Here is a 12,070-nt window from a genome sequence, read left to right as displayed (position 1 = left end):
CGCAATTAACATAACAAATGCAAAATGAAAAACAGAAATATAATCACCTTTTCTTGGTAAATACCCACAAATACCTAAGATATTAATCCATGCATGTGTAAACTCCATCTTATTAACTTCAGAGGTTCCGCTGAACTCATGACCTGCCCCTTGAGGGTCTATGTCTTCTAACTTTGGCTTCTCGGTACTGCCTGCAGAAGACACTGTGGTCTTTCCTCGTGGAGAATAACTGGGGCCCGTTGCTTGGCATCGCACATTAGAGCCTTGGAACTCAGCTGGAGCAACACAGGTCCTTTCATCCTTTCATCTCCAGTGCTCAGATGCCAGGTCTGATGCTCTCCGAGCATCATGGGCACATTTGAGGGTCATCTTCGCATATGTTACATCAGGGACTAGCGCTTCTGTAGATGCCCATTAATCCCTCTGACCATCTTTGTGACGGTGGGCACCCGTCACAAGCCACTGCTTTTGACCAGCCTATCTCCCCCGAGGATACTATACAGAATGAAAGTGCTCACCGTGTTGTTGTTGTTGTTTTAATCTAACTAGAAAAGTAAGTATCTTTGAGAAAGGACTGAAGGAGCTGAAAGGATTTGCAACCCCATGGGAAGAACAACATTACCCACCAACCAAATCCTCCAGAGCTCCCAGGGACTAAAACACCAACCAGTGAGCAGAAATGGCCCCGGGTGCATATATAGCAGAGGATGGCATTCTCTGGCATCAGTGGGAGGAGAGGCCTTTCGTCCATTGAAGGCTCATTTTTCCCAGTGTAGAGGATTGCCCAGGAGCTGAGGTGGAGAGGGTGGTTGAAAGAGGGAGCACCTTCATGGAAACAAGTGGAAGGGGAGTGGGGTGGGAGTAGGGGAATCGGGGATAACATTTGGAATGTAAATGCAAAGAATATCCAATAAAAAATAAAGAAAATAAAAGGTTTATCTGAATCACAAAAAAAGAAAGAAAAAAAAAAGTAAATCTCTCTCTTTAGTGTTAAGTCAGCTCCTTTGGTGATAGGCAGAAAATTTAGTAAGTATAGAAGCTGAAAATAGTCCTACGGCAGGGTGACTGAGCAATATGGAATTATCATTAGTTGGCAGTTCTGCCGAGCCCAATGCATTCCTTCTGACATTTGACACAGCACCGGGCCTTTTTAAGAGAGGAAACCGAAGCGAGGTCTGCAAGCGATTTCCAGACACAGCTGACCAGTGCTATGAGTCTATCTTCTCAGTTTTCAAGGTCAGATAATCTCCAAAGACAGATCTAAATATGTTGGTAGCCAAGGTCCCCAATCTCAGGACAGACTGCACAGAGACTCTAACATGGTGAGGATTTTGTTCATTGTTCTGTAACGAGCCCGTCCTGGTGGCGTACCCTCTGTAGTTAGTACCAGCGCTCAGGAGGCTGAGACCGGAGGCTCACAGGTTTCAGGCCACCCTGAACTGCAGTGAGGAGACCTTGTCTCCAAACATCAAAACAGACGAAACAACAACATCAACAAAATACACTGTCCTGGAAAGGCAGCCTTACAACTGCTTTAGGACAGGACAAAGAGAGGTGCCCCTAGGAGACAGATGTGAGATGGTCCTCTGCTCTACTGAGCATACTCCGCCACGCTGACATAACAGTCTCCTTGCAATGCGCATGTGTGGGATCTTCTTCGCCAAGTAGATTCAAATGGTACATACGTACTCATTCTAAACTGGCCCATTGCCTCTTGACCATCGGCTGTAAATCCACAAGATAGAGAACTAGGGTGCAACCTCGGTGTCTGGAGAAGGGTTCATATGATCTGGGGTCCTCACATGCACCTTGGGTGGTAAGTGAAGGAGAAAAAAAGAGGATGAGGGGTATCTAGCTCTTCTTTGTTCTTACCACTGACCATTTCTCTCCGGAATGCAGTTCTTCCAAAGGAACAGACGGACTGTTGACTTTGGAGCTGGCTTCGTTTTCCTCTGCTCTGTGTTTTGACATCTGCCACTTTCTCCAGAAGGCTGTGTTGGCTGCTCTGCACCGGCTCCTACCGTCTCAAGCCTGGCATAGGAGGCTTCCTCCTCCAGCAGCCCTTAGTGGAACTCTCCACTTCCTCTCCCGCCCTCTCTCTGTGACTATCTCCTCTTATGTGACATTTTCGTGCCATTTGAATTTGCATGCAGTTCATATTTGCTTTGCAGATTCTTCATATACTTGTGTGTTTATTCTCACTGGACTATTGTCTTCCTGAGAAGGAAAAGACAGCTTTCTCTCTCTCAGTGCTAGGGACCTGGGGCTTCAAAATGCAAGGCAAGCATTAAACCCCACCCTTGGCCACACTTTCTCTTTTATAGCAAATTCTTTCATATTCCCACACCTAATTTATTTGCTCTCCAAAGTAGCAAATGACTTCTCTCTGTGGTGACAGGAAAAGTTCTTGACACATTAAAATAAAATAAAATAAAATAAAAAAGACAAGTATGCATTGAGTTCTTCAGACAACACAATTAGGTTAACCGTTAACCCTTAAGCACTACTGCCTTTCTAGCTGATGTGACTGCAGACATGGGGCTTGCATGGTTATGGAATTAGTTTGGGACACAGAGACTTTCAGCTCTTCAGATGCCCAGTTGATATTCAATCCTGACCGAAGTGTGGGCGACCAGTGCATGAAGCACTGTTCCTTAGAGGACAGCATTGGTCTGTGAAATGGGTCCTTAACATTTCCAATAGTGTTTTAACTATCATCTAGTGGGATGTTATCAGCTGGGCATGGTGACCGGTCCATAGCTTTAGTCCCGACACTTGGGAGACAGAGGCAGGCAGTCTATGTGAGTTTCAGGACAGCCAGGACTGTTACACAAACTCAATCAATCAATCAATCATCAATCAAACAAAAAGGGGAACGGTATCAATGTTCTTAGCTGTTTTATATCCATAATAAAAATCCTGGTAAAATCATAGGGAAACCATGACAGAACAGCTGCTTCCTACAGGCTGTCTCCAGAAGAACTGACAGTTTAGATGACCGTAAGTTCAATGTCAGTGCAGTCAGATGTCAAAATGGCCATGCAGGGGTGACATTGGAATGGCCTGGAGGTATGAAGACAAATGAAGTTGAGAAAGGCAGGCAGAGAGTGACGGATCTGTATTGAAAATTTGAAATGACTAGGCTGATAGATCAATTGGAAAGTATCAAAGAAAGACCTGCTCAAGGTCATGAAGAAAAAGCCCGATGCTGTTTTGGCACCAAATATCTTATGCCTCAGTCTGGGGAAATTACTTGGCCCTAGGTTAAGAAAAAAATGTGCCATAGAGCATATAGCATTGTTCTGGAGATCTGTCTCTCTCTCCCCCAACCTGTTTGTGTGTATGTGTGTATGTGTATATGTGTGTGTGTATGTGTGTATATGTGTGTGTATGTGTGTGTATTTTATGTGAATTGATTTTATTTACAATACTTGTTAACTTTGCTAAGTGTGTGTACTGGCTGGTTTTGTGTCAACTTGACACAAGCTGGAGTTATCACAGAGAAAGGAGCCTCAGTTGAGGAAATGCCTCCAAGAGATCCAGCTGTAAGGCATTTTCTCAACTAGTGATCAAGGGGGGAGGGCCCAGCCCATTGTGGGTGGTGCCATTCTTGGGTTGGTAGTCTTGGGTTCTATAAGAAAGCAGGCTGAGCAAGCCAGGGGAAGCAAGCCAGTAAGTAACATCCCTCCATGGCCTCTGCATCAGCTCCTGCTTCCTGACCTGCTTGAGCTCCAGTCCTGACTTCCTTTGGTGATGAACAGCAATGTGGAAATGTAAGCTGAATAAACCCTTTTCTCCCCAACTTTTTTCTTGGTCATGATGCTTGTGCAGGAATAGAAACCCTGACTAAGACAGGGTAGAAACACAGTTAATGGCAAATTATGGATTCTTTCTCTGAAGGGGCATGCCAACTTTGAAAATAAATTTAGCTCATGAACATGCTGTAGCTCTTCTATGTTTTAGACACTGCTTCAAAAAAGAAATAAGAGTTGAATTCCATACTTCTAAATGCTAAGTTCCAAATGTTTAGTTAAGATCTTAATGGTTATCAATTTGCTTTACAATTTGGGAGTTACACCCCAAGTTTGGGTGAAAAAGGCATCTGGTGACTGTGCAGACCACAGAATGTTTGGAAAGAATGAGAATGGGGACAGTGTCATAAGTCACACATCGTCAAGGGCTGGCTTTGTCTCAACAACCTTGCAAAGCACTACACACACACCTGCTTTTAAATCATTCTAACTGTGTGTTGTAAGCCTTATGGGCCATTGCAGGTAAGAGGAAGCTGGTTCTTTTCCATGGAAACTCTCGCAGCGGATAACAAAGCCTGAGGGAGTAAGCACTCTTCCAAGGTCTTCAGAAGCTCCAGTCTGCTGCTCTGAACAGAAAACACTTTGATCCTGTTCTTGACAGTCAGCTCTCAGTGACAATAACTTCCAAAAATAAACAGCAGCTTCCAAAGGCACATCAATCATCTGCGTTGGCTCTGCACAGGGAGGTTTTATGTTGCACAGGGTGGTTTGAGGTTTCCTAAGCTTGTCTTCATTCCGTACGTTTTGTTTTGGAGTCAAAACATCACGGTCCAAAAAAAAAAAAAAAAAAAAAAAGGGATCAGGGAACCAGTTGCAAGGCACAGCCCAGGAGAGAGTCCCGGGGTATCTCCTTGCATCAGATCCTCTGAAACTACCCCCCATCTGCACTGACGACTTACTGTCAAGGCAGTGGTTGGTTTGTGACACCCCTCAGAGCATTCCTTGAACTGTGCTAAGTCCTCCGTCCTGAAGTCATGGCTTCCCCCTTTCCCAAATCGAGGACTAAAAACAGTCACATTTTTTCAGTGAACTATTTTGTAGGTTCACTCCCGATCACATCCAAGTTTGTTGCCCCACCTGTCATGATTCTGTTTTGGGCATAAAAAACAAAAAGTCTTATCAGTCGATAACAAGGGTTGGGTGGGAATCAGCTGAGTGGACAGTGGCTTCAACTAAGCAAGGAAAGGCTGGGACCATAAATATCACACTGCCCTCAGCACCTGCCAATCAATACCATCCCGTCACATTGGCGGGAGAGTCTGTACTTTAGGGCACATTGTCCCCTCTGCCAGTATTCTTTCTAAACTGCCAGTAGCCGCTGGACATTGTGGTAGCCTCCTCTACTCCTGGGCAGCAGAGAGATGAATGAGGTGATAGAGTCTTGGGTTAGCCTGAGCTACATAGCAGAGATCACTTCAACACAGACAGACAGACAGACAGACAAACCAGAAGTACAATGCCTGTGGCACCATATTGGTCTCCACTATAGAGCCAGGATGTGTAGAAAGAGTTTCAGGAGGGGCACGTTTGGCAAGGTGGCAGATGGTCGCAGGCTGAAATCCCGCGGGAAGTGGAAAGAGACTAAAGCAAGGACAATCCTAACAAATGATGTTGTCTGTCTTTTATGCAAGTGCAGTCCGTATTCAGACCCTGGGTCTCCAAAAGTGCTGGTGTGCAATGCTGTGTGCAATGCTGAGCCTCCCTTACAGAGGGGTTCCCCTGAGCCGGACATTTACCCTACCAGAGGAAAAGCAGGAGTTAAGTAGAAACATTCTCCAATTTTCGGTTTTGTTAAAAAAAAACTTACTATAATTATCCTAAATAATGTTTATTTTTATTTATCTGCATAATTCGAGTTGTACTTTTACTTTTAAGAACACAACAAAATAATTTTTTTTTTACTTTGATGCATATTTGTCGTCATACACTGATAATTTCTCACAGTCCCTTAGGACCAAGTAGCAAACTAGATACACGCTGTAATTGCTGATTTGAGCAACAGAGCTCATGAGTCCTGAAGAGTTAATGGAGACAGTGATACACACACACATACACTCACACACGAGCGCGCACACACACATTGTTTTTGCATTGTTTCGAAGATATATAACTTTATATTTTGGAAAAAGAAATAGAAAGGCAGATAATAAATCCTAGTGTGATGGCTAATGTATGGTGAGAATTTATTAAGTATTGGCAAGAAGAATGAATATTTAGACAAACTGCCTTTAAGATGAGAATGAAGGAAGGTTTATCTCGCCTTTTCTTTGTGTCGTACGCACCTTTTTTGGGGAGGGGCCTAATTCCCCTTCAGCTCGGGGACTGCACTGATTTCTCTGTAAATCCTCTATTCATGGCACCTGCTCCTCCAGCTCTGTTCATCTCCAGCTTCACATAGCAGAAGTGGATATGTTCCTCTCCATTAATTCCTAAGTCAACATCGTTTGTGTCAGAAAGGTAGGAGGAAGCACGCTAGCTTTCAGAAATGACTCAGCATGTAGGAAGGAGCTCTCTGTGCCTGTGCACATGAACTTCCGGGTGGAAAAAGCTCACAGGAAAGGGGAGAACCTTGCATGCAGGATGACTGATCAAGGGATTAGCTTCCCTTACGAGCAAAAACGATCACAGTTAAAACTCTTTCCTTTATATCTCTCCATCTAGACATTTGTCTTATGAAAATGGTCAGGGTTGGAGGAAAAGATATGTTTGTGAGAATGTTTAGATGAATTTAAGCAGCCAAAACTTTAGAAAACAGCTCAAACAACCATCGCTTAGGAAGGAGGCCAAGACCGCTGCACACAACCGATGGAATATAACAAAGCTGCTAAAATTAATATATGAGAGGAGTCCTAGTGTCACACTCAACCATCATCTTCATTTAACCAGATACAATCGGGTGCTTTTAAGAAAATGAGTGTTTCTCTTTTTTTTATACCCTCAGCTTTACTAAGGTAAAAGAAAAGACTTAAAATCATATATCTTAAGGGCTCAGTATTACTTTTCTACTGTTGTGATAAAACACTGTGACCGAGGTAACTGGCCTAGTTAGGGTTTTACTGTTGAGAGCAGACACCACGACCAAGGCAACTCTTATAAGGACAGCATTTAACTGGGGCTGGCTCACAGGTTTAGAGGTTCAGTCTATTATCATCAAGGCAGAAGCATGGTGCAGGAGGAGCTGAGAGTTCTACGTCTTCATCTAAAGGCAACGAGCAGAACACTGACTTCCAAGCAGCTAACATGAGGGTGTTAAAACCCACACCTACAGTGACACACCTACTCCAACAAGGCCACACCTTCTAGTAGTGGCGCTCCCTGGGTCAAGCACATACAAACCGTCACAACAACTTGCAAAAGGAAAGGCTTATTTGGGGCTTATGGTTCCAGAGGAATAGAATCAGTTACCATCATGGCAGCGAAGTGTAGCAGCAGGCATTACACATGGCAACAGGACAGGCGGAGAGTTCACATCTCAGACCACAGGCAGGAAGTGGGAACAAACTGGAAGTGGAGGTAGGCTTTTACACTTTCAAAGCCAGTCTCCAATGACATGCTTCCTCCAGCAAGGCCACACCCCCTAATCCTACCCAAACAGTGCCACAAGGTCTGGACTAAATATTTAAATACCCAAGAATATGGGAAACATCTCAGGTACCCAAACTACCATGGGCACATAACTTGAAAATTCAATATACATATGCATTGTGGTTTAGTCACCACAGTACAGCTAATTTGAAAACGCCACCACACACAGCTAGCTTTATATTTAGAACAATCATACTAAGAACAGTATGGGAATTCCACACACAATTTTTTAAAAATAGAAATAAATGATGATCTACTCTATTTGCAGGAATTTCTGGAGCAACTGAAGTCTGTGCTCTCATGACCACTGTGACATCATTCACAATAGCCAAAGATAAGTCAAGTTAAACATACAGGTGAATATACGAAGAAGATCTGTTGTATATTACTGTGGAATGTTGTGATGTCATAAAAAGAAGGATGAAGCTGTAGAGAATCATATCACATAAAACAAATAAAACTACAGGAAAGATGCTGCAAAATCTCAAAACATGGAATCCAAAAGTGTTGACTCACAGAAACAGAGCAAAGGCTTTGAGGTGGACATTTAGGGAGATGTCTTTAAAAGGGTGTAAAGTTTCCATTATGCAAAATAAAGAAACCCAAGGATTTCTAATATGGCAATAATTCTACAGGTAACACACAATATCCTACACTCAAAATGCTTGAACCTCATTAAAACAGGAGAAGCCCAGTGGGGACATTTCTTGGTGTGGGAAACAACAGCAGTGTGACAGATTAATCAGTCTGACAGATAATCAGTCTCAGCCAAGCACAGGTGTCATTACCTTAGGTATTATATCTGTCTGCAGGAGAAGAAATGTTTATATTTCAGTAATTAGTGAGAGGCAGATGATGCCTAGGGAGATGATGCCAATTTCAAATAACTTCAAACATGCCTTCCGCTTACTCAGTTGGTGAATGAAATCAATCAGCTACAATCACAGTAAACACATCATAAAAAATATCATGTATTGTGAGTATATGTGCACGTGTATGTGTGTGTGTGTGTGTGTGTGTGTGTGAAGGCTAGAGTGTTTTATGTGATAGCCTTCTACTTTACTTAACTGAAGCATAGCCTGTCTCTGAACCCAGAGCTCAATGGTTTAGCTTGCCCTAGGGATCCCCTGTTTGCTCTAGAAAGATGGGGTAACAGCTGGCCTCTGTGGCCACTGTGATCTTATGTAAGTGCTCGGAATCTGAAATCTAGACCGCACATTTATGTGGCAAGCACTGTTTACTCGGAACCATTTCCCAAGCCTCTAATTATTCTCATGCGTATATGCATGCATATGCAAATGTGAGCATGCTTCTTTCTGAAAGTATTTGTTCCTAGGCATGGGTCATTTCTCTGGGCATAAAAATTCCAGCGTAGCACTCAAGCCTATTTCAGACTCACCCAAGCAATTCTGGGCTATTGCATAACTTAATATTTTGTGTTAAAACCATGCACAGGTCATTTCTCCTGCCTCTGCTCCAGTCCTGGCCTGACTATATGAGCTGCCTGGTTGCCAGTAAACACTTCCAGTCATTATTACATGGCCGAACCTCTCCGGAATGAGGAAGTGTGCGCTTATGCTTGAACATTTTTGCTTCATCCATGGGCAGGACCTCTAGCATCTCTAAGATTTTATTCTCCTTCCTTTTCCAAGGAACCAGTCACCCGCATAGTTGAAGTTCACCAGGTACATCACACAAATGTCCCATTTCCAATACACACAGTGCTTGTCTACCTTCAGCTTAGGTCCATGCCAGGAGATCATTGTCTCCACAGAGACCCCGAAGCCTTGTCTAGATTTATGGGTTGTGAGGAACATAAAACTCCTATCCCTACCTTGAAACTGAAATCCACTAGGCTCAACTTCTCTCTGTGTTCTTTAGAACTGTGCAGAGAAACCGTGGTTCCTCTGGAGCCATTTAAAATATCTCCTTAGGGGCTGTCAGGACTCCACTGAGCCTTCTCCTCCCAAGGCTGCCTGGTTTCTCTCACGGGGACATGGTGACATTCTCTTGTCATCTTCACAGCTTTCCTGTGAATGGACTCATCCATCCATCTCTCTCTAAAGGAGCTCTGACCTACAGGCTCAAGTACAACCCAACAGGTGCAGGCAGGACAGCACCCCATCAAGTGGGCATACCTGCCTCTCTCTCACACATTACACACATCTAGTAACTTAGGCCAAAAAGAGATAAGCTTGGAGGCTATCATTTTGCACGATGGATGTGAACCTCTCCTGCCCTAAGTTCTACGATCTATATTTTTCACCCCATTTGCTGAGCTGGTCTCTAGGCCACTCTTTGTTCATTCCTCCCATCTTTCATCTTACTAAAGTTTGGCCTCTATTCCCATCTGCCAAGATTGAATGCATCTCTACCCTTCTATAAGTCTATTCACTGACTTAATAAGAAAGTCTTATATGTTCTGGTGCTCTGCAGACAAGGAAAAATGTAGAACATTAGAAATTAACACAGGGCAGAGGCCTCCAGGCTGGCCTGGATCTTTTACTTAGCATCCTTGAGGAAGCGATTTATCTACTTACAAATTCTCACGAAGGCCTTTAGTGCTACTCTCTTTCCTGACACTCAGATCATCACAGATCATCACAGAACAATACCATGTTGGAAGACGGCTCCAGCAAACAGTGTTCCTCTACAGATGGACAAAGATACAAAGGAAACCTGGTTCATGGGTTCCCAGCAGTAATCGTCCTAAGGGATCCAGGACTCCAGGATGTTCTAGCCATCATTCAAGAACCCATATTCAATGTCAGCTAGGTTTCGGCCTCAGGACCTTCCAGGCCCCGCCTACCAATACAGTATGGGCATTATTAAGAGTTTCTTGCTTTTAAATACTGTGTTCTAGCTGCTGGGGGTTGGTTCAATCAGTAAAGCATCTACTGCATAAATGTACGAAGACCTGAGATAAAAACACCCAGCACCCACATAAAAACCAAACCAAGCCAAGCACAAAAATCCCAGAATCGAGTAACCTCTGTCTGAAACCCTAGCTCTGGACTTGTTCTCATTCTCCAGGTCCAGCTGAAAAACCTATCTCAGAAGATAAGGTGGGGAGTGATAGTGGGAGATACCCAGTGTAGACTTTGGGCCTCTATGTGCACACGCACAGATGTATACACACACACATGTGCATGTGCAAGTAAAAGAAATAATAAACTTGAGCTATCAAAATAGGTTAGTCGGTCAAGTCTCAATGACCTGAGATCAGCTCCTGGTTCCCATGTGGTAGACAAAGAGAACACACTCCTGAAAGTTCTCTTCTGAGCCTGACAAGTGTGTCATGGCATGAATATGCACCCACACTTGTGTACAGAGGCATGTAAACAAATATAACGAAAACTTATCAAAATAAAAAAATACTTTAAAAAAAAATCAATCTATGGTAGACACCTTCCCGATGCTCTTTCTGTTCTTTCAGGGTTAGCCCTAAGGCAGAATCACAGTTGTTCCTCAGGAAGAATGTACTGAGTGAACTTAATAATCACCATAGCAAATGTCTACTGAAGCCTCCTGTACTGTCTGCATTGTATGGACTGAGTAATTCAATGTTCACAACACAGTCTTCCAGTTTTACAAGTGAAACCAAAGCCAACCCAGCCAGGCGACCTGCTCATGCACACAGCAACGGGATGGGGGAGATGTGGCCATCTCTAACAGACCACACAGGTTTGGTTGGTCCACGACAGCTGGAGGATTCATGAAGTACAGGTACCATTCCATAACCTACAAACTCATAGAGAAAAAAGTTTTGTAAAAGAATCTAAACAATTCACAAACTAATTGACTTCGGGGGAAGCATTGGGCTATATTTTCATTAGAAATTATTAGGTACCCTTATAAAAACAACTAAAGTATGAAATTATGATATCTTCAGTGCTCCAACCATGAAACAGTGATAGGTATCCTATGGAAACAGGGCCATTTTCTATATAGAAAACTCCCCAGAAATTCTTCAGTGAATAACCAGTGACCATTGTTGTCTGCTGCCTCTTGAGGCCTTGAATCCCAACAACTTCAGAGTATCATCAACTGGAATAAATGTCCAGATCCACTCAGTTCAGTATTTCCCTTTTCCATCTTAAAAGATATATTTTTTTAAACAGAAAACATCTATCCTTTGCAGTCAATGGTAAAAATCAGACTTCAGAGAGAATTATGTTAATTACTCACAAATGTCGTTTCTACCCCCTAAAAACCACAAGAAAAGATAAGGCTCTTGGGGGTGGACAACATGCACATGGATTTTCCTCATTAATATTTTCCTCGTTGATCTGTTTTCTCATGACATAATTCTGTGATGCATAACTATTACTGAGTTGATGTTCTGTAAGTCAGTGAATGGATCCCAGCTTTATGCTATAATTAGGTAGCTGAGCCCATAGGCGACCCATCAGACTTGAAGTGATGAGTCACCCAGCGTGCCAGTCTTTTCCAGATGTTTCCATACTGATGTGCTGATACTCCCTAAGCAAGCTGGTGAGGTACAGATACTTCATAATCTCACCTTTTGGAATGATCGTCTTGTCATTCTCATCCAGGGCCTTGCCTTCCCAAACCAGAGGAAGTGCTGTGCGCTCATGTGTTCCTCAGTGTATCTAAAATTAGGTATTCCGTCCGAGGTTAAATTAAGATCTGACCTTGTGCAGCCAAAGCCC

General features: G+C 43.3%; 1 protein-coding gene across 4 annotated transcripts in view; it reads right to left on the bottom strand.

Moving 5' to 3' along the window:
• ASB15 (ankyrin repeat and SOCS box containing 15) overlaps positions 1-11,990 on the bottom strand; it is a 32,008-nt gene extending 20,018 nt beyond the window's left edge. For 2 of the 4 annotated variants that reach the window (XM_080936382.1, XM_080936385.1), the window contains exon 1: positions 48-415. In XM_080936382.1, the coding sequence (XP_080792508.1) occupies positions 48-108 (61 nt within the window). In that variant the 5' untranslated portion in view covers positions 109-415. Of the gene's footprint in view, positions 1-47; positions 416-1,879; positions 2,117-11,919 lie in introns of those variants that run through there. The other 2 variants (XM_080936384.1, XM_080936383.1) reach the window with 2 other exon arrangements.
• Between the last annotated feature and the right edge of the window lie 80 nt (positions 11,991-12,070).

Source organism: Micromys minutus (genome assembly GCF_963924665.1).
Source record: "Micromys minutus genome assembly, chromosome: 23".
Taxonomy (NCBI): domain Eukaryota; kingdom Metazoa; phylum Chordata; class Mammalia; order Rodentia; family Muridae; genus Micromys; species Micromys minutus.
Note: the sequence above shows the minus strand (reverse complement) of the source record. Positions and strands in the feature narration are given on the sequence as shown.